Source organism: Rousettus aegyptiacus, unplaced genomic scaffold, assembly GCF_014176215.1.
Source record: "Rousettus aegyptiacus isolate mRouAeg1 unplaced genomic scaffold, mRouAeg1.p scaffold_m13_p_6, whole genome shotgun sequence".
NCBI lineage: Eukaryota > Metazoa > Chordata > Mammalia > Chiroptera > Pteropodidae > Rousettus > Rousettus aegyptiacus.
Window position 1 is genome coordinate 65,738,372 of NW_023416309.1, and position 24,046 is coordinate 65,762,417.

Genomic DNA, 24,046 nt, shown 5'->3' on the forward strand with positions numbered 1-24,046 from the left:
ACCAATTAGATACAAATCTAGATATGTATTTAGATACAAAACAAAAATATGAATAAAAAAGCAAACTGCAGAAACATTCTATATAGCATTTACTTAAAACAAAAATACTATATGTTATTTATGGAAGCAGGCATATGTAGAAGTATAAAACTATTTACAGGAAGAATATATCTCTGACAAGAGTAGAATGAGGAAAGGGACTTTAGCTGTATCTACAGCATTTTATATCTTTTAAAAAGACATTGAAAAGGGGAGAGAGGAGAAGGAAGGGAGGGGAGGATAAATAACAATAAAATAAATAAAATACATCTAAAACAAATACAGTAAAATGTTGAAATAAGTAAAATTAGCATGGTAGGTGATATGAGCATCTACTGAATTATGTTGTTTGAAATATTTCATCATTTTAAAAGTATGAATTACTTTTTTTAATGAATAAAACCACTGTATTTAGATTTTAAAGGTAACTACCAGTTTTCATAGCACTGATCATAAACTGCCACCTACTACTGCTGTGGTGTCCATGTTTTCCCTCTCTAATCAATAAATCCTCAAGTGTGTGAGGTCTAGGGATTATGGCCTTCATAACAACTAGCACGGTGCCTAACATAAGCAGCTATTAAACAAGTTTTTGATAAACAACTAAATAGACCTCTTTTCTTTTTTAAAGATGTAAAACTTTGAGGGTTTAAAGTCATTGTAAATAGACCTCTTGATACAAACTTCCCCAAACATCTGTACCTGCACATAGTCATCTTGATATTATTTAATTATTAAAGTAACCAAATTTCTGGCTTTTCTGATCTTATTCCTTCATAATCAAACCCATAGTTCCTTCTTTTTAAATAGTTTTCCTAATTTCTCTTTTTTGTAGGTTTTCTGGTACCCTTCACTATTCCTTCAGTCAACTTGGATTCATCTCCCTTTATAAATTTTTTTCCTGTATATTTATGAAACTTATTCCTGAACTTACGCCATTGTCTTCTGAAAGATATCCACATTGTTTTAAGGCTCCTTTGACTCTTAGGTTTTTCCCAAAAGAGGTCTTCCTTTAATTCCGTTACCTCAATTTAATTTCTCTCATTTTGCTGACTTCTACATTTAGATACAAACAGAATTGAATTTGATGTCATTTCTTATAAAGTTTTCATCTACCTTCAGAATCCAAAGTTATTGTTTAGAAAGGTCGAGAATTCAACAACTAAATAAAATACCCATTTGAACAGGGGTCCAAAGCAAAAGCATGATATAAAGGTTTTAAAACAAACAAACAAACAAAAAACGCTAATCTAGTAAATTAGGAACTAGAACATGTACAAATAGAAAAGATTCTCACATGAGTGGTCTGACGAGATGTTGTGTGGAACCAAAACAAAGTCATCCGTGTCACAAGAAGAGTTCTTGCTACTAGTACTGGCAGAATCTTTGGACACTTGTAGATAGTTGGGAGGACCCAATGGTGGGGAGGATAAGTTCTCTTCCTGAATATGCTGTATATCTGGAAGGGACTAAAATTAACAACATAAAATTAAAACTGGCCTAATAACAAAGTGCAAGTCAGAGCAGCCATTAGACTAAAGAATATTTTGTTTCATAAAAGTGGACATGAAGTTCAATTCCATGTAAAATTTCAACAAAAAAAAATCTCTTTGGATAAAGACTTCTTAAATTTTTTCCAAAACTAATATTTAAAAACATATCATGCCACTTATCACATGTATCTGTCTGCCTCTCCTAAAATATTTGAGAAGTTGAGTTTTGATCATCTCAACATCCCCCGTTTCAGCTCATGGCCTAGCAAAGCAGATAATCAGTAATTGTTCACTTAATGACTAAAAAATGTCCAGAGACTTAAATGACATCCTGTACTCAAAGTTTTAAGTCTCTAAAGAAGAAAACATAAACAGGAAAGCAGAAGACCATATTATGTAAAATAGTAAACAAGTCAATAAGGATAACGGCATTGTAGCCTAGAGATTTATTAACACTCACAGAAAGAAAGATTTGGAAAACCTTATAGGTGTGGGTATATTCCTTTTATTTTTTTTCACAGAGGGACGAGATGTTTTGTGGGAGACAGGACAAGAAGAAAAGTATGTAAATACATTTAAACAAATAGGCGTAAATAGCTATCTTTTGGCACTTAACCTAGTTCAAGGCCTCTAGTGACAACTCTAATGTCTCGATTATACAATGGTTTTCTAAACAATAAACTCATAAAATACTATGTATTGTGTTAAGTCCCCATTATCCCATTTAAATTTTGTTTCTATTTTTAAAAAAAGTTCTACATAAACCTGTCTTAAAACACTCAGTTCACTGCTGGTGCTTCTTTGAATGTCACAGGGCAATGAAATCAGTCTCAAATCTCAATCACTTCTTTTTGTGAGAGATGTACACATGACATAAAATCTTACCACTTTTTGAAGAGAACTTATGTATCAAGGAAAGGGAAACTTATGTTTAAAGGAAAGGGAAATTAAAAGTACTAACTACTGAACATCAACCACTCTTAAGAGCTTTCCACATATTATCTAACTTCAGCCCTGTTCTGAAATCCATTTCATTTTTAAATGAACAAAACTCAGAAGATTAGAAAACTTGCCCAAGATCACAAAACTAAAAAGCAGTCAAGTTGAGATGTGATTGTCTACTTGTTCCCAGTGTTTAGGCAGAAACTTTCTGAATTTCTTCCTCTGCTATTTATAAAATTATCTACATCCACAACTATCTTGGTGAAAGAGATGCTTCATACATTCGAATCTCTATCTCTACCTGTGTTTTAATTCCATTTCCCTCCATCTCTTCAAGGACCTAGATCAACATCCCTCTGTTCCTGACACTTTCACCCTCTCTTTATTCTGGCTTTTTCCCCCTATTACATATACACATTTCCTCAAATCTCAAATCCCTACAACCATCTCAATTACCATCTTTCTCTTGCTTCTTAACAATATTTCTTGAAATTATCAAACTTCATTGACTCAAATTTCTCATGCTCTACATATTCCATAACCCACCATAATCAATTTTCCACTTCTAATTTTCCAATATAATTGCCTTTATTAAGCTTAACAATAACTCCCATTGCCAAGTCTCTGTGGACACTTTCTCTATTCTCTAAGATCCTTGTATTCTCTGCCGTGCCTGCACTGTGGACCATTCTTTTCTTGACACTCTACCCCCTTATTCAGGGACTCTGCTCCCTCTTGCTTTTCCTTTTAATTCTTAGTCTCTTTTGTGGGTACAAACTTCTCATTTGCCCCTTAAATGAGAGGAGTAGAGTGAGAAATTCTCCAAGGTGCCACCCTGGAACCTCTATTCCTCACACTTTTTATACTAACCCCAGTGACCCCTCTTACTCTCATACTCTGCCCAGATTCTCTCCTATGAGTTCTAGACCCCTCTGCTCACTTGCCTGTACAACCCTAATTCATCACCTTTATACTCTAAAGCATGCTCCCATACTGAGTGCCTTATCATCATCCATCCATTCAGTGCCATCAAGGTTTCCCTCTTCCTTAAGTTCCAAGTTCAAACAATCTTCAAGCTCTGCAAACTCTTTATCTTTCTCTCATCTGCTTCCCCCGACCCCTTCTCCCTTCTCCTTTCCTACTGCTACCTTATTTCAGGCCCTAATTCTCAAAAAAAAAAAAAAAAAAAAAAAAAAAAAAAAAATTGCAATAGTCTTGGGTTATTCTGTTTCCTCTAGTAGAGAAACCTCTCTACTCTCTATTTAACTCCAATCTAGTCTTCCACCCTGCTTTTGGAAGACTCTAGCTAAAATACAGAGTAGATCGTATCACATCTTCACTTAAAATCAAATGACTCGCTACAACTTTAAGGATAAAGTTTAAATTTCTTTGCTCAGTGCCCCAACTGTCAAGATACAGCCTCTCCCTACCTCTCTAGCTTTATCTTCTCTACACTACCAATGCTCTCTACATTCATCAGATTGAACTACTTATAGAAGCCTTGTCCAACAGAACTTCCTGCAATTATGGAAAAGTTCTATATCTGAGCTGTCCAGTATGGTAGCCATTGGCTACATATGGCTACTGAGCACTTGAAATATGACTAGTATGACTAAGAAAATGAATTTTAAACTTCATTTAATTCTAACAAATTTAAATTTAAGTGGTCATGGAGAGCTACAGAATTCCTTCAGTGGGTCATGCTTCCATGACTTCATGAATGGAGAGTCATCTGCCTAAAATACCATACTTTTACTAAATTACCTTGCTAACTCTTCGAACCTCAGCTCAATGGCCTCTTCTGAGCAGCATTCCTTAGTTCTTGGCCTGATTTCACATCCCTCATCCACATTCCCACAGGCAATAAAGATATATATACACATGTTTCTAAGAGTGATTGATTTATCTTCCTCTTCACCACACAATTAAATTAAAAACTCTTTAATGTAAGAGATCTGGTCAAATCATTCATTAGTGTCAACCAGAACCTCACACAAAGTAGGCATCTGATAAATGTCATGAAATCAATAAACCGATATTTAAGAGATATTATCTAAATAGCATTTAACCTAGAGCCAGTATCGTAACTAAAAGAATGATTTGGATTTGCTATGTTCTTTAAAATTTTTTTGACTTTCAAGGATTTCTCTGTAGCAGCTACATATTTCTATGAGATTTTTTTTTTTTAATGTTTTGTGTGTATTAACTCTCAGTAAGAGAGTTCACTCCAGCCCTAGGAGGGAAGGAAATACATATATAATATCATTTTACATTTGGCAGATGTTTTTAAAAGCAAGGCCTGTAAAACCTGCCATTTTTTAATCTCACTAACTGGAAATTATACAGAAATGTTCCTGCTTTCCTTTTATTCCCTAGCTTTCCTTTTCATTTTCACTCCAAGCATTAGCTTTTAATAAAGGCCTTCTAAAAATGTTTTTCCACCAAAGTTTTTAGCATCTAAATATGCCTCCTCTCTCCCTCCTGCATTTCCTCACTCCTCCAGTCAGCACTCCATTCTGCTCTTCCCCAGCAGCCCAAAGCCTAGCTCCCACTTCGCTCTCCTTTCAATGCTACCTCATTCCAGCAAAAAAAAAACCAATATGCTCTCTCCAGTTAAAGCAATTTCCAGCTAACATTCCTCCTACTGGTCCCTCTCTTTCTCACCTCTTGGTCATTCTACCATTCCACAGCCTCTTTATTTTTGCTCTTATAATCAGCTTCTTTCCTGTTCTCTTCTCTAGCTTAAACTTTGCTATCCATATTATGTATCACATTGTATCAAGTGTATACTTTATAACAACAGCTAGAGTTTATCAAGTACTCACTATGGCTAGGAACCTTACACATATTACCACATATTGCACTTCAAGCAAAGGTTAACTAGGCCTAAATTACAGATGAGGATGCCAGGGTTGGGTTTCGAAACTAACTTGCCCGACATTAGTAAGCAAGCAGCAGGACCAGCAGTGAAACCAGTTCTGCCCAGTTCCAATAAAGCCTATAGTCCTTCCATGTTAATACACTTCCTCTAAATTTATCCCTAATCACTCCAATCAAGTGGGTTTCTTTTCTTTTCTTTTTTTTTTTTAATATTCCAAACTGAAAGAGGAAATACGCAACACTTTTTTTCTCTTAGTTTTCTAATTAGCCCATCTGTTTTTTCCAGTTAGCTTGAGCCTGCAGGGTTGTACAAAAAGGTCTTTTGCCAGTTTTAAGACTTGTCTGCTTGCAACAGGATGATTAGCATTTGCTTTAGTTATGGGTGATTAAGTTTCACTGGAAAATAATAATAGCAGCAGTTGCCACCTCCTGAGTATCTATGTGCCAGGCACTGTAGTAAGTGCTCTCTGTTCCATTTACCATTTAAAATCCCATGAAGTAGGTAAATCATACTTACTTTACATATGAGAAACAGGCTCAGAGAGATTAAGTAACTTGTCCTAGTTAACATGGCAAGGGTTGCTGAAGCTCCCAAACCCCATACTTTAAACCTCTGATGGCCTTAACCCGCTAATATATAATCGCCTCCTTTTGTGGCTCCCCCACCCTTTTGCCAGCAGAATTCAAGAAACTCGTGTTGCCAAACTAATCTGGAAAATATAATGGCTGACACAAGAGCCCTTCGACCTTCAGTTTCTAGAAAAGCCTCAAGGTTACAATCCTCCCAGACTGCAACAGAGTTTGGGGATTGAGGGGGAAGGTTCAGTATAGAAAAGTAGAGAAAAGAGTAAAATAAGACCCTGGGGGAGTATAGTGGGAAGAAGTAGTGACCAGAAGTGACCAGAAGTCCTCAGGAAGAAGCACTTAGACTGGAGGAAAGACAGAGGAAATGGCTTGGGAACCTCAGTGAGAGGAAGAGGCTGGTGGAACAACCTGTGGAACAATTTTTTACAGGGCCAGTAAACATGATTAAGAAAATCTAAAGTCAGTGGAACCTGACTCAAGGGTCACTCCTCCACCACTGGAAATTCTATGTACAATAAATATCCAAATTGTTCATGACATTCAGATAAAATATGTATTACCTATCCACCTATAAGAAGTACTCTCTGTTTGCAAGTGTCATCCTTCCCAACCCACAGGGCATGAAAAGGTGAGAGTAGCTTTCAAAGGAAAGCAGCCCAGAGAGGTAACATTTCTTGCTGAAGCTTACACAGCTAAATAAAGGGAGACGTCCAAATATAGGTCCATTTGACCCAACGATAATGCTCTTTCCTTAAGCCTCAGCTGCATTAGTAAACACTATACATAAAGAATATCCATGATGTATTTGCACTCTGTAAACAAATGCAATAGCACTAAATCTGAAACTGTTTTTCATAAAACCATAACTTACTGGTGGAGAGGCAAAACGACAAGATGGAGAGCTGCCACAGGAGCTTCCAGAGACAGAGCCAGCATAGACAGGCACCGGAACTGGGCAGGCTGCAGAAGAAACACAGATGAAGAGAAACACTACTTTGTAGTTCCATTACATAACTTGTCTGAAAGAAAAGTCTGTCAATACTACTACGTCTTTGTGTTCACCAAAAATTCACATTTATCTACTCATTTAGAGCTCCCATGGATGAAATGAAAAATGCAGCATTAAAACTATTTCAACTTGGATTTGGAAAGAAAAACAGAACTATTATTAAACACAACTATAGTATTTAAGAAAAGCTCAATGAAATCTTGAGAAGCACAGTAAATAATTAATTTTGTAATACAAAATACTAATTTTTCTCCAAGCCTAGACTCACTTTTCAGTAAAAATGCAAGAAGGAGGTTACTCACATTTTTTTATTGGAACTTGCTCAAGGAAAGGATGACTAAAAAATGCTTCTGTAATGAAAAATGAGAATGCAACCTTTAAACTGATGTTGACTAGCAGATAGGTTAATCTTGTCAATGTAGTCAACATAATATCTTGGCGATCATAAATAATTACTATTAACTGCTTTATATTGCCACCATTTCCCTTAAATGTAAAAGCATATTATTTTTGTAAATCATCTATAAAATATCAAATTATAAGTAATTCTTAATGAACAATTTTAAATGGTGAATTTTCAAAATATCCATTACCAACACATCCTGAGGCAAATGAAGTAGACATGCTCTCTAGTATGGTGCATCTTCAAACAGACAACCCCATGGAGTACAGTACTATGACCGATCCCTTGCTAAGTATATTTTTGAACTCTGGCAGTTTGTTGTCCTAAGTGGAAATCTAGGTAATTGATTTGTACAATAAATTCTATTCGTCTATTGCAGAAGAACTATTCCTGCAGCCAGTTTCACACTTTTAAAAAAGCTATTAATTTGATTTAATTTCTATACTATCTACCAATAATAAAAGCTAAAAAGCCTGCTAATTAGATAAACAGTTCATTATTCTACACTCTTCAATTTCCTGTATGTAAATCATTTCATTATTTCTTTAAAAACCCACAAAGATAATCTCATTTATCATTAAGTCTCTGACTTATGTGATATTAAATATCACACAATGGGCAAGAAAATAGCACAGTCTCAACATGGAAGTGTATTACATAATACAAGATCAAAAATAAGCTTAACTCAGGTTTAGTCTTGTCTTCAACTCTGAAGGATCTCATGAGTTTCATTGAAATTAATGACCAAAGCTCCTCAAAGTAAAATATCAATCACTTGCTAAGGAACAAAAATGTAGAGGGTTTTGAAGAGAAACATAAATTTTCTATCTTAGTCTTTTTTAGAACAAAATTAATATACATATCAATAAATTCTAGTTTGACATGTTAAGACTTTTGATGCTGACTACAAAAGACATAATAGAGATCAAATAGAAAAGATATAAAGAAACTAGAGAGACTGAATGCAAATACTCTGAAATCATCTTCTGAATCAATTGCTATGGTATGGAAAGTATATAAATATTTAATATAATCTATAATTTTAAAAATATTATCCATACATATGCTGTTTCACTGTTGATCTTATGGTCACAGAACAAACTTCAGCTTAATTTCTCCCTCTTAAAAATAAAAATATTTACCAACTACATGAATGGAAGTTTAATTCCAATTTTTAGCTGTAAATGCTTATATTATAAAAGGTTCAAAAGCAATGATATCAGCTTCTACCTTAAGATTCTAAAATTCTAAGACAGGGGCTGTGGCCTCCAAGAGGTGCCCATAGCCTGCTCTTGTAAAGCAATGGTATAAGCCAAGCTGCCACAGAGCACATGTTCACAAGAGTAGCCATACAAAGAGATGCCTCTCCCTGGCTCCCTAAACCTGTTATTTGAGGTTAGGGACTTTTCTACCAGGATTCTGGGGTGTTTCTCCTCTACTCTTTCTTCTCAGGTCTTTTCCCAAATATTTCCCCCTAGACCTCTCCTCTGATATCCATCTGCACTTAGATGTCAAATGGCCATCGTAAATTTCACATGTCTAACCTAAACTAATCTTGCCGCTATAGCCTGTCTTATCCTCCTGGTCTTTCCCATCTCTGTAACTGATAACTCCATCCTTTTAGTTGCTCAGGCCAAAAATCATGGAGTTGCCGTTGAGCCTTCACTTTTCTCACACCTCACATCCAATTCATCTGTAAATACTATTGCTTTTACCTCCAAAAACAGGCAGAATTCAACAATTTCTCACCACCTCCGTTGCTATTGTCTCCTGATTAGTAACCCAGCTTCTTCTCTCTATCTCCCACCACCACTCACCAGTCTGCTCTCAACAAGCAACCAGACTGATCCTTTTAAAAACATTAGATACATTATTCCTTTGTTCAACACCCTCCAATGGCTCCCCATCATACTTTAAGCAAAAGTCCAAGTCTTTAACTGCATACATGGCATGTTCTCAGCCCTAGGCATTTGTACTGGCTATCCACTCTGCCCGAAAAGCATTTCCCATTGATATCCACATGGCTTGCTCACTCTCTACCATCTGTCAATCAAGTCTTTGTTCAAATGTCACTTTCTCAGAAAGATTTTCACTGACTATCTTAAGATTTCAATCCCCACCCACCCCACTCCTCTTCCTCCTTTTATTTTTTTCCATAGTACTTATCACCTTGTAATACAGCATATCATTACAATTTTTAATTTGTTTGTGTCTTTCCCCACCTAGAATATATAGATCATGAGAACAGGGATTTTGTTGATTACTCTATTCCCCATACCTAGAACATATCAAGCACTCAATAATTACAAAATAAGTGAAAGAAAAAAGACAGAGAAAGAAAAGTAAAACTGACTTTAATTTTCTTCTGAAACCTCCACAGTACCTTTTCTTAAAAAATTTTCAGAATACACAGAAATAAAATTATAAAGTACGTAAAATTTGAAAACAGTACTTACCAAAGTCCATTCTGTCTTTTTGGTTTCTCTGAAGTAAACCCAAAAGGAGATTAGCCAAATAAGGTGATGTCTCTCTGGGAATGCTGAGGGAAAGAAACAAAAAACAACCTAAGTGGTGAATTTATGTATATTAACTACATGCCTTCGATATGGGAAATGAAAATATATACGCAATTTCACATACCTACATTGAATGAATAAAGCACTTTGCAGGCAGACAATCTTGAGTTTTAACAGAACTTCAAACTAGCACTAATAGTTCCTATAGAGTTCTCTATTAATTAAATTAATACCTAATTAATCCTCCCTGATTTGTGAGGCGTCGAGTCTGATAATATGCCACCTTGGTAAAAATGTGGGAAAAGGAGCACTCTGCAGTATAAATACAAACAATCAATTTGGAGAGAATACCTTTCAGTCTAGTCAGTCCAACAATTCCATTTCTAAGAGTCCTAAAGAATGGACAAATATATCTCCCCCCGCCCACCGCACGCTCACCTCTTTTCTGTCTCTCCCTGCTCTAGCACTCTTGCTCTCTACTAAAGCCTGTTTGTTGTAACCACAAAATGAAAACAAGGATCTGATTAAACAAAATATGATACATGTAACTTTGAGACTATGTAGCCATTTAAAAGAATGCAATAGCTGCTGAACAATGTCTAGGCTATACTACAGAGTAAAAAAGTTGCAGAACACTTTGCAAAGAAAACATGATGTAATTTGTATTGAAACATATGTGTGTGTACATAAATATATACATAACCAAGACTCAGACATGTAAAAAGACCTTGCATGAAAAATGATTTAGAAAGATACACAGCAAACTTATCCCTAGAAAGCAGAGGTAGGCCGAGGGGGAATTTACTTTCTACTTCATGTACATCTATTCTGTTTGTATCTCCTTCCCCCAAAGAACACATATAACTTCACTTTTTCTTTTAAATATACTTAACATTTTTAAAAACAAAGAAAATGGTACACCACCACACAGGCACCTATGATGCACTAGTAATTTTCTAATTTCCTGTTATAACGAATGATCCAATAATAGAAATACATAAAACACAGAGTTCAAATAAATAACACTGTATTCACAAATAGTAAAACCCAATATAATCAAAACACATACCTAGGCATTAAGCTCCTATTTTTTTCATAAAACATCCTTAGGTCTTGAGGGCTATTGGCCTGTTTAAAAAAAAAAAGAAGAAGAAGAAGAGGGGGGAGGAGGAGGAGGAGAAGGAGAAAAGGTTTAATTTCCTAAACAACAGGGGCAAAAATTCCAAATTATATGACTGATGCCCATATTCTTGCTATAGAACATAGATTTTGAACTTAAAAGCCATGGATTGCTGAAGGAGCACTAGGGCATCAGGAACTTAGAAAATCTCTGAAATTATACGCAATATCTGGGCATAATGTAGCTTTTCTGAGGTCAGACTCTCCAAGACACTTGAAACTTAGAAAAGGTTCAGAACCACTATTCTGAAGGTTAAGAACCTCTCTCTATTCAAAACCCACCCAACAGGTTCGTTTTTATTATGTAAAACCAAGGTGTGCTTTACCTTAGGACCTTCAAGGGATTACTACTTTTCAGTCTCTGCATAGCACAAGTAGCACCCTCATAAGAGCTGCTGAATTAGTGAAGCTGCCTATACATACGAACCAGATTGAGAAATTAAGCATTTAACCTAGCTGTGTTAACTAATTTTTTAATACCATCTTAGGCAAATAATTCACTTTTTTCCAGTATTCAGATTTTAAAAACCTCTTTGTAACTGGGCAATATGAACTCAAAAGGAATCATCATGATTATATTCCAGAGGGCCTCTTTTGACAGGATGTTAGAGAAAAAGAAGCAAAGGAGACAGACCCCAAATAATTTCCACAAAGCCTAAATAATTAACTCTCTCACTCAGCAGTAACAGGAATAGACACCTGGAGACACAGTTTCCGGTGATCTTCTCAGACCAGCCCTAGCCCCCACTTGGATTATAAGATCCTAAAACCAGGCTAAGCAGGAAGCGCTGACATCCATTTTCTTTCAGGTTGTTAATTCTGACCCTCACTAGTTTCCACTACTCTGGAAAACATAACATGCTTCATGCTCAGTCCAACTGTAAAGGAAAAGCAGATAAAAAAGGAAAAGCAAAAGATGTTCTGGGTCACCACAGCGGTTTTTGCCTATAACAAAATCAAACTAAGTCATGAAGGAACCAAAAACACTACTTTCAAAGTATTCCCCATTTTATAAGTCAAAGGCAACCGCAAAATGAGAACCCAAAACTGAGCACTTAAGAAAAAAGTCAGGCTACCTGAAAAGGTGGTTTTCCAACTAGGCATTGATATATCACTGTTCCTATGCTCCACAAGTCTGCTTTAGCATCATAATGTTGAGACATAATAACCTCAGGAGCCTAGAGATAAAAACATTCAAAAGATACAAATTATGTTATTTATATAATTTATATGTATGTTAACTGGAAAAGGTCACACTGCTAACAAAACTAAAATAAAAATAACGCATTGTGATATTTCCCTAGTAAAATGATACCATAATGAATATAAGAATAAACCACATTCTTACATTAATATTTACTGGTAAACCTTGAAACAATGTTGCATGAAAAGAAGTTGTAAAAACAAACATTTCTATATATTATTAAGGACATATAAAATACAGTAAGAGTATTAAAATAAAAATAAAGAAATATACACACCAATTATAGGATAGGTTATTTCTGAGGTATGAGAGTAGAAAAGTGGGAAATGGGAAAAGGGAGAGGTACACAAGGAACTTGGATTGTCTCAAGTATTTTCTTTCTTTCTAAAAAAAGATCAAGGCAAACATAGCAAAATGTTAATTTTGTTAAATATGTACGGTAGGTATATAACTCTGCTATATTATTCCTTTTTTTCTGTCATTTGAAAGTTTTTAAAATAACAGAAAAACTGTAATGCCAAACGATAATGAAAACTGTCTTAAAAGCAAAGGCATTTCTCTGATGCTTTGTTACAGCTATTTTCCCATTTCAGACTAGATGTTCTTTTTAAAAATACCATCAATTAGGACAAATATTTTTTAAAACGTCAAATACACTTTAAAATAGTAAAATTTTATTTTCCAGGCATAACATTTCTATTGCCCCTTGTAAATTTCTTATTGAGTTTATTTCTTTTAAAAATCAGCTCAAAGCTATTAGTTGAAATAATTTTATACTCAAGAAGTACAAAATAACTTTAAGTTATATTAAATTTTAAAATTTATTATATAAGCAGTAAAATTATGATCAAGAAAGTAAAGCTAATGCAAAAAAAATTTTTTTGAACTTTGATTATCACTTCCCTTGATCTCAAAGTTGATTTTAAGTTAAAAGAAGTCTTAATTAAACATATATCCATTTTAAACTTAGAATTGAAACAAGGTACATTTATTTACTTTGTAAGATTATGAAGTTTCTGAATTAAAGTATTTCCAGGCTTAATACTTCACATTAGTTCAGAAGTTTCATAGTCTTACCCTATCAAATATGACAATATCCATATGAAAGGATAGAGGAGAAAGCTAATATTTTTCAGCTTTAAGTGTGACATTGATGGAAAAAATGTCTAAGATATAGAGACCTTGTCAAGATTAGAACATGCAAAAGGTGAGTATATTCTATAGCTAAAGAGGTGCTCCCAAAAGGTCTTCAAGTATTCCTAACATTACGCATAATTTATAGCGTAGTCATAATTCATCAATTTTTATTTTCAATTTAATTGAATAGATTTGTAGCATAACTAATTTTATAAAAAAATAAAAACCAATAAGCAAAGATTACTAACTTTTATTGCAGTCCACTATGCTAAAGCAAAAGATTTCTGCATTATAGCATTATCAGTAATATAATAATGTTAGCAATATAAATAACAATTTACACCATATATAAAATCACACCCTACTTGGAAACAAGCATTATGCTTAAATTGCAATGCTTATGGCACTCTGCTGTAAACATTTAAGGATGCAAACACTCACTCACCATGTACATCGGGGATCCACACAATGTTGCAGCCATCATGTTACTATGTAGGTAACGAGCAAAACCAAAATCCGCTATTTCACAAAACGAAAAGGAGAAAAACAAATAATACTTTTGCTCACACTTAACATAGATCATATGATTCTTCAAGACACAAGAGGGCATGAAAGAATTGAGAAATTAACCACCACCGAAAAAGATTGTTTATCAAAGAAAAAAGTAGCTACCTCAATTTTGACAAGGAAAGAAATAACAGTAATCACCAACTTCACAAGTCACTCACTGACTCCTCTGCCAACTTTGTAATGAAGAAAGGAGCAACAAGTTTTGCAAGAGAAAATGCTAATTTTAATAAGTAATTCATTAATATAGCACTCATTAAATATCAATATCAGGTATAGAATTTGAACTGTTTTTGTCTCCAGATATCCAATATAACCTATACAATATCAGAAATTTCTTAAAATGCCACTAAAAAATTATTTTTCTAACAACCAAGAAAAAAAGATTCTTTACAAAATCTAGCGTTAACAAAATGCTTCAAATAATTTTGAGTTACAGGAGCACTGAAAAAAAAACCCTGCCAAAGAAGAAGGCTAAACTAAATGGTCTCTTAAATTTCATATGTTAAAATCTCATGAGCTGTAAATAAGCAGGATTATTACGTTTCTGCCAATGACCATAATACATCAGCTTCACTCTGATGAAGAGAAGCAGATTTCCTGAGGGGTAATATTTAGAGTTCCTAACATGGGCCTTTAGGCCCCATCTGAAATTTGGAATATGCTGCCAATAATGTAAAGAGTTCATGTATCTCAATACCTCACTGAACACAATAAAAAATTCAAAAGTGTATCAACTAAATCCATCATTCTAACAAAGTTAAACTAAAATCTACAAATACTGAGTCTCAAAAATGTCCTTTGCATGGAAAAATACATGGCCGTTTACCTATTTTGATGCGAATACCACTGACACTGGACTTTCTGCGATTGACGTAAGACAGCAAGATGTTCTGTGGCTTGAGATCTCTGTGGATTATTCCTTTGCTGTGCAGAATTCGCATGGCAGCTGCAATCTGATGCAGAAATACTCTGATAGTATCTTCACTGAGAGTTCCTTTAACTGGCAGAAAAAGAGTCACATAAATTTTTAAGCACACAAAATCAAATACCATCTGCACATGCCATCAGCAGAACTGAGTAGTTATGGAGAACAAGGCGGGAACTGAGATTCACATTTATTCTATTTCTTTGCTTCAATCATTTAAGTCTATGAAGAGATATCTGATATCTCAAAAATTTTAATCAATCTGTTGTAAAGAGAACCGATTTATATTTGCACCTTTTGTTTTCACTGGTGTTCATTTTTGTTTTTCCTTTCTCATTTTTACTGCTGTAGGGGCCCACATTACTGAGTCTCCTCTACAAGGGAAAAAATAAGTTCCCCTTCATATTAGTCAAATACATGGAATAAACATCCATAGTTAATGCCAGCCATTATATGATCACAAATTCCTTGAGCGACTTGGACATCACCACCACTTAGACCTGTCAGGGATATGTTTTACCACATATCTGCCTCCTTTCATCTCCCCCAATGCCCAACATCCTGTCCTACCATAGTATCTTTCATAACTAAAGACACCTTTAAGAAAAAATGTTTTAACCTGTTTTCACCACTATAAAAAGGTAGTAGGAACACTATTTTTGAGGACAGCAGTTATTCAGCAAATACTAGTGTTTATATGTATGTTGGAGTACGTAATGGTTTACAGTTCAGTTTGGAGTTAGGGTGCCTTTGTTCGAATCCCAGCTCCTCCTCCTATTTACCGAGCAACCTTAGAAGACGAGCCCTCTGTGCCCACTCCTCATCTTTAAAAGGTTGAAAGTAGGTTAACGACATGAGGTTGCTATGACAATCAAACAAGATAGTACATAATGAAGACTTAAGAAAAAGGCCTGGCACACAATGAGTACTGCCTACAAATGCAGTCAGTACACAAATGAAAACTTTTTATGATGAATCTAAAAGTCACAGTGTAATTCCTTTACACTACATTAGGGATTTAATATACCCCACCTTATCTAAATCTTTTGTGAACATACTCTGCTCATACAATTCTAGAGTATGTTCTCTATAACCTTTCCAAATGTAATTAAGAAAGATATAACACTCAGAGCAAGTGAAATATTGTGGTCTTAAAATCATTAATGATGTTAACTGACACTTTATGTTTTTAACAATTTTAAATAAATCCCTATGGCTTAAAAATTACCAAATACTTTTTTTCTGTGCGTGCTGTTCTTAACCTATCCCTGTTTTAATTCTTTGCAGTTGTTCCTTATGCTTGCCGTAAAAAAATTCATAAACACTAAAACATATAAAAAATGAAAATCTTACATAATCCCATCCCTTGAAGATGAACACCTTAACTAAGGAGTGTATTTTTCCAGATCTTACTTGCTGATAGCAACACATAAATTACTGCAGATTAGTAAGTCAAAGCAACACTAGAGTTTGAATTCTGTAACATTTTACTTAAATTAGGTTGCAATAATTAAAATGAATAGTATGGGTTTTTTTTCCATTTCATTCATTTACATTTACATTCTAGGGCTGAGAAAAATTTTTTGCTACTTTAAATGATCATAGCTGCTTAGAACTTGCACTTTTGCCCCATGACACATTATTGAATATCCTTAAGATTTACTTCAGAGTCTAAATTCTAATGCTATTCCTCGGGGGGGGGGGGGGCGGGAATTAATGATCTAGATTAGTTTAGGCTCTATCTGGGTGCAAACTGCAGTAAAAACTTACATATTTCTATGAACAGGGGATGTGTAATTCTTAACATAATCACATACTAAAATTCCCACATTAAAAACTTAATACATTGGGGTGGTTCCATAGAGTAGTGGTTAGCACGTCTGCTTTACATGCAGAAGATCCTGGTTTTGATCCTCAGTGGAGCCACAGCCCATACCCCAGGTGTGCCAGGCCCCCAACTGTGTTCAGCAAGTGAATGAGGGGAGACACCCCAACTTCAGAGATCCAGTTCTTAAGAGGAGACAGCAACATCCATAGGTCAGGGTTGGAAGCAGAGGGGAGGGGATAATTAAAATTCAAAAAAAAAAAACCAAAAAACTTTACACATTAACCAATGTTATTCTAATAAACTTAATAAAAAAAAATTTTTTTTTAATCTTAACACAGGTCAGAAACATGGCGGAGTAAGAGACTCCCCAGATCTCTACACTTGAAACAACAATAAACTGAACATCTAAAACTCAACAAAAAACACCCAACCTTCAAAAAAGCACGTGGGATCTGTGCATAAGAGCTACCACAGGCCAGCACCCCAGCCTCAGGTGGTAGACTAGGAGAAACAAAGAAGCTGCCTCTTGCAGCCAGAGCTCCCAGCAGGAGTGGGGGGAGGGGAGAAGGTGTAGAGGATTCCCGGAACAGCACTTCCTGGAGAGCTGTAAGATCCACGCAGTGACAGTGCCCAGGGATCAGGGCAGAAAGCAGAGAAGTGAAGATGGCAGAGAAACAACAGTTGATTATTATTAGACTGCGGAAGCAAGGCTGAGCCGCAGCCCCCATCTCCTGACCAGAGGGCCCCTCCCCTCATATCCTTCAAGATCCAACGCCTCAAAGACCCAGTGGAACCTAAACAAACACTAGCAAAACTGTCACTAACAATGACAGGAATTGTGACCGAGGGTAGCAAACATGATTAAATATTTATAAGAAATAAAGAGACATTATTAAGTCTTTATATAAAGCATGGATCCAAGAGGCTTAGACGCCACCTACTGGAAACCAAAAGAAAAATGCCACCTTAGCAACAAGATTAGAGACCTTTATACAATAAATCTTCTTTCTGAGAAAAAAAAAAAGCAAACTACACTTCCATTAATGCTCAGGTGGAGAAATATTCCATTGAATACCATGAACAACCAAGGTGATAAGACAGCTAAGAAAGAAAGAGAAAATATCTCCAGAAAATAAGCTTACAGACGTGGAAATATGTGACTTAAATGACAAAGAATTCAGGATAGTACTTCTGAAAACAGTCAATGAAAAACAAAACAATTCATATCAATAATTCCAGGAACTGAAAAACAACTATATCAGCAGAATGAGTTTTTTAGCAAGGAGAGTGAAACCCTCAAAAAGAACCAAAAGAACTTCTGGAGATGAAGAACACACTGAAAGAGATGAAAAATTAAATAGCGAGCCTGGGAAAGAGTCGACCAAATGGAGGAAAGGATCAGTGACATCGAAAACAGAAATCTAGAAATAAATCAGAAAGAAAAAGAGAAAAACCAAAGAATGAAAAATAATGAAAGAGAAATACAAGAACCAGCTGATACCATCAGGAAGAAAACATATGAATAATGGGCATTCTCAAAAGGGAAGAGAAGGAGCAGGGATTAGAAAGCATTTTCAGACAAATAGTTGATGAGAATTTCCCAAATCTAATAATGAGCTGGAGCCTGGAATTCAAGAAGTCAACAGAACACCCTATTATCTCAACCCAAAAAGGCCTTCTCCAAGACACACTGTATTAAAATCATCAAAAATCAATGACAAAGAAAGAATTCCCGCAGCCAAGGAGAAGAAGGTGGTAACTCTGAAGGAAAACCCATTAGATTATCATTGGACTTCTCAGCACAAACCTTACAAGCCAGAATCAAATATTCAAGCTATTAAATGAAAGGAACTATCACCGAGAATACTGTATCCAGCAAAGCTCTCCTTTAGATATGAAGGAAAATAAAGATCTTTCCAGACATACAAAAGTTGAGGTAATTCTCCACTACAAGGCCCGCATTACAAGAAATACTGAAAGGGGTTAGCTCACCTAAAACAAATGACCAAAAAACCCCCCAAAAAACCATACTATGAGTAAAGCAACTAGCAGGCAAACAGAAGAGGAAGAGTACAACCATTATTAAGAACAGGGCATTATAAGGTCAAACAATAAAAAGAGATTTGCTATTGCAAGATAGTAATGAATGGTCGGAACACATAGGGACAAACTGAGACAACAATGAACAAAAAGGAGAAGATTCAAAGATCAAAATTTTCAAAGGGGAATGGAGATAAGGCACAGCGGAAGAAAATGGACATATATATACGTATATATACACACACATATATATATATCATCTTTATATGTACATATATATGTACACATATATACGTATACATATACATATATATGTGCATATATACATATATGTGCATATATATATATATATGCACATATATATGTACATAATCACCCTGAATGTAAATGGACGAAATTCACCAATAAAAAGGCACGGAGTTGCAGACTGGATCAAAAAAACAAAAAACAAGCATATGCTGCCCCTAAGAGACTCATCTCAGTACCAAAGACAAATACAGACTCAAACTATCCTCTGCATATTCATGATGGTAACAACACACCAAAGATTCCAAACTGAAGTATATAACATAAAACAAGAACCAGAGGGAAAATCCACAAAATCTAACCAAAATTTTAAAAAACAGACACACAAGGACAAGAAAGCAATGGAAACAGCAAGCTACAGAAAGCAAAAGGTAAAGTGGCTATAGGAAAATCTCATATTTCAATAATCACCCTGAATGTAAATGGACTAAATTCACCAATAAAAAGGCACGGAGTTGCAGACTGGATCAAAAAACAAAACACGACCATATGCTGACTCCAAGAGACTCATCTCAATACCAAAGACAAATACGGACTCCAAGTGAAAGGTTGGAAAATGATATTTCAAGCAAATGGCATTCGCAGAAAAGTGGGAGTAGTGGTACTAATAACAGATGAGACAGACTTCAAACTAAAAAAGGTTAAGAAAGATACTGAGGGACAATTCTTAATAATAAAAGGAATCCTGCACCAAGAAGACATAACACTTATTAATATCTATGCTCCCAATCAGAGAGCCCCAAAATATATAATGCAATCACTAACGCAACTAAAGAAATAAACAGGCCAAAACACTACTGTTGTAGGGGACCTAAATACCCCACTGTCGGATATGGACAGATCATCCAAACAGAAAATCAAGAAGGAAATAACATCCTTAAATGACACATTAGACAAACTAGACATAATTGACATTTACAGAGCCTTCCATCCCAAAACAGCTGTTTATACATTCTTCTCTAGTGCACATGGAACATTCTCAAGGATTGACCACATACTGGGACACAGAGATAGTCTCAACAAATATAAAAGGGTTGAAATCATACCAACCATATTCTCTTTGAAACGAGACATCAACTGAAAAAGAAAGCAGGAAGAACCAAAAATACATGGAGATTAAACAAATGCTACTGAAGAATAAATGGTGAGAGAAGACATCAAAACAGAGATCAAAAGACACACAGAAACAAATGATAATGACAGTATAACATGCAAGTTTTGGGATGCGGGAAAGCGGTAATAAAATGTAAGTTCATATCATTACAGGCCTCTCTCAAAAAATAAGAGGAGCCCAAATAAATAACCTAACGATTCATCTTAAAAAACTGGAAAAGAGAGAACAAATGAAGCCTAAAATCAACAGAAGGAAAGAAATAATAAAAACAAATGAAACTGAAAACAAACAAAAAAATAGAAAAAATAAATGCAAAAAAAAAGCTGGTTCTTTGAGACAATTAATAAAATTGGCAAACACCTGGCTAGACTCACTAAAGAGAAAGGCCACAAATAAACAAAATCAGAGATGAAAAAGGAGAAATTACAACAGACACTGCAGGAATACAAAAGATAATACAAGAATACTATGAAAAAGTATATAACACTAAATTTAATAACCTAGAAGAAATGGACCAGTACTTAGAAAGATACAACCTTCCTAGACTGAATCAAGAACTGGAAAATTTAAATAGACCGATCCGTAGAATGGAAACTGAAACAGTCATCAAAAACCCATCAAAAAGTAAAAGTCCAGGACCACATAGCTTCACCAGTGAACTCTACCAAACATTCACAGAAAATTTAATACCTGTTCTCCTCAAACTCTTCAAAAAAATCGAAGAGGAGGCAATACTTCCCATCTCATTTTATTAGGCCAATATTACCCTGATGCCGAAACCTAGTGAAGATAACACAAAAAAGGAAAACTACAGACCAATATCTCTCATGAATACTGATGCAAAATCCTAAATAAGATACTAGTGAACTGAATACAGAAGCATATTAAAAAGATTATATACCACAATTAAGTGGGCTTCATCCCAGGGGCACAGGAATGGTTCAACATATGCAAATCGATTGTGATACATCACATAAACAAATGAAAAAATAAAAATCATACAATCATATCAATAGATGCAGAAAAAAGTCTTTGACAGCATACAGCACCCTTTTATTATCAAAACACTTAACAAAATTGGTATAGAAGGAAAGTACCTTAACATAATAAAGGCCATGTATGACAAACCCTCAGCCAATGTTACACTTAATGGTAAAAAACTAAAAACCTTTCCTCTAAGATCAGGAACAAAACAAGGCTGTCCAATATCACCACTATTATTCAATATAACACTGGAGGTCCTAGCGAGTGCAATCAGGTAAGAGAAAGATATAAAAGGCATCCAAAAAGGAAATGAAGAAGTCAAACTGTCCCTATTTGCAGATGACATGATTCTCTACATAATAAACCCTAAAGACTCCACAAAAACACTACTAGAAACACTAAGCAAATATAGTAAAGTTTCTGGATACAAAAAAAAATGTTAAAAAATCCATAGTGTTGCTATACTCTAATAATGAAGTGTCAGAAAAATAAGTGGAAAAAAATAATTTCTTTTGCAACTGCAAAAATAATAAAACACCTAGAATAAATATAATGAAATGTGAAGGACTCATAATGAAAACTATAAGACCCATTAATAGAAATCAAAGTAGATACAAAGAAATGGAAAGATATTCCATATTCTTGGATTGGAAAAATCAACATAGTTAAAATGACCTCATTACCTAAAGCATTATACAGATTTAGTGCAATTCCTATCAAAATCCCATCGGCATTTTTTAAAGAAATAGAGCAAAAAATCATCAGACTTGGATGGAAGCACAAAAGACCCCAAATTGCCAAAGGCATCATGAGAAATAAAAGAGCGAGGCTGGAAGCATCACTCTGCCTGACTTCAAATTATACTACAAAGCAGTAATAATCAAAATAGCAAGGTATCAGCAGAAAAACACACAGACCAGTGGAACAGGATGAAGAGTCCAGAAGTAAATCCGTGTTAATATGGGCAAATAATTCTTGACAGAACAGCCAAAAACATACAATGGAGAAAGGAGAGCCTCTTCAATAAATGGTGCTGAGAAAACTGGAAAGCCTCCTGCAAAGGAATGAAACTAGACTGCTGTGTATCACCATATATTAAAATTAACTCAAAATGGATTAAGGCCCTGAATATAAGACCTGAACAATAAATTGCATAGAAGAAAACATAGGAACTAAACTCAAGGGCCTTGGACTTAATCAGGATTGTATAAATTTGACCTCAAAGGCAAAGGAAGTAAAAGCAAAAATAAATGAATGGGACTACATCAAACTAAACAGCTTCTGAACAGCAAAAGTAACCATCAACAAGGTAGAGACAACCATCCAAATGCGAAAAGATATTTGCAAGTAATGCCTCATATAAGGGCATAATATCCAAAATATACAAAGAACTCATACAACTCAACAACAACAAAAACCAAACACTTCAATTAAAAAATGGGCAGAGGACCTGAACAGACACATCTCCCAAGAAGACATACAAATGGTAACAAGCCTATGAAAAGATGCTTATCATCACTAGCTATTAGGGAAATGAAAATCAAAATCACAATGAGATACCATTGAATAGCTGTTATCAAGACAAGTTAATAACAAGTGTTGGAGAAGATACAGAGAAAAAGGAGCCCTCCATACACTGCTGGTGAGACTGCAAATTGGTACAGCCACTATGAAAAATAGTACGGAAGTTCCTCAAAAAACTAAGAATTGATCTACCATATGATCCAGCAATCCTTCTACTGGGTATTTACTCCAGAGACTTGAAAACTCATATCCAAAAAAAAATTTGCACACCAATGTTCAGAGCAGCATTATTCACAGTGGCCAAGACACTGAAACAACCAAAGATGACTGGATAAAGAAGCTGTGGTCCATATATACAACAGAATATTACTGAGCCATAAGAAGAGATGAAATACTACCATTTGTGACATCATGGATAAACCTCAAGATAATCATGCTAAGCGAAATAATCCAGACAGAAAAAGACGAAAACCACGTGGTATCATTTATATGTGGGATATAAACCTAAAAACAACAAATGAACAAGACAAACAGAGACTCATGGACATGGACAATAGATTAGTGGTTACCAGAGGGGAGAAAGGAGTGGGGAGGGGGGGACGTAGACGGAGTAAAAGGGGTCAAATCTGTGGTGACAGAAAGGAATCTAACTATAGGTGGTAAACACACAATACCAAATATATACAGATGCCTTATTTCTAAACTGTACACCTGAAACTTACTGGATCTCATTAACCAATGTCGCCATTAAAAAAAAAAAAAAAACATTTAATACAGTCATCCCTCAGTATTGGTTGGGGTATCATTCCCAGAACTCCCCATGGATATTAAAATTTGAGGCTGCTCAAGTCTCTTAGGTAAAATGGTGTAGTACATAAAATGGTGTAGATCAACATATACAGTCAGCCCTCTGCATATGTGGATTCCCAACCTTGGACTGAAAATACTGTTTCGGTCTACGGTTGGATGAATCTGCATATGTAACTTTAAAGTTTCTAGTAGCTATGTTTTAAAAAGTGAAAAAAATAGGTGAAATAGTACATTTTTAACCTAATACATCTAAAATATTATCATTTCAACTTATAATCGATATGAAAACCCAATGAAATATAATCATTCTTTTCTTCCTATGAAGTGTTCAAAATCCCATGTGTATTTTACATTATAGCATATCTCACTTCAGACTAGCCACATTTCTGAAGCTCAATAGCCCCATGTGGTATGTGGCCACCATACTGGATAGTACAGCTCCAGATATCTAGTTCCTTGAGCATCAAATTTATTTTAATATTTTTTTAGGCAAGGCAACCCTTGGTTGACCTCACAGAGTGTGCAAGGACCTTCTCAGTTTATAATCCCTTATTTTAT

The 24,046-nt window shown here is 35.1% G+C and overlaps 1 protein-coding gene across 3 annotated transcripts in view; it reads right to left on the reverse strand.

Moving 5' to 3' along the window:
* ULK2 (unc-51 like autophagy activating kinase 2) overlaps nt 1-24,046 on the reverse strand; it is a 94,605-nt gene that overhangs the window by 51,040 nt on the left and 19,519 nt on the right. For all 3 annotated transcript variants that reach the window (XM_016145139.2, XM_016145140.2, XM_016145141.2), the window contains 8 exons: nt 14,784-14,957; nt 13,833-13,906; nt 12,123-12,224; nt 10,937-10,995; nt 9,808-9,890; nt 7,251-7,298; nt 6,811-6,899; nt 1,337-1,508 (listed from right to left, as the gene is read on the reverse strand). In XM_016145139.2, coding sequence (XP_016000625.1) covers nt 1,337-1,508; nt 6,811-6,899; nt 7,251-7,298; nt 9,808-9,890; nt 10,937-10,995; nt 12,123-12,224; nt 13,833-13,906; nt 14,784-14,957 — 801 coding nt within the window. The remainder of the gene's footprint in view (nt 1-1,336; nt 1,509-6,810; nt 6,900-7,250; nt 7,299-9,807; nt 9,891-10,936; nt 10,996-12,122; nt 12,225-13,832; nt 13,907-14,783; nt 14,958-24,046) is intronic.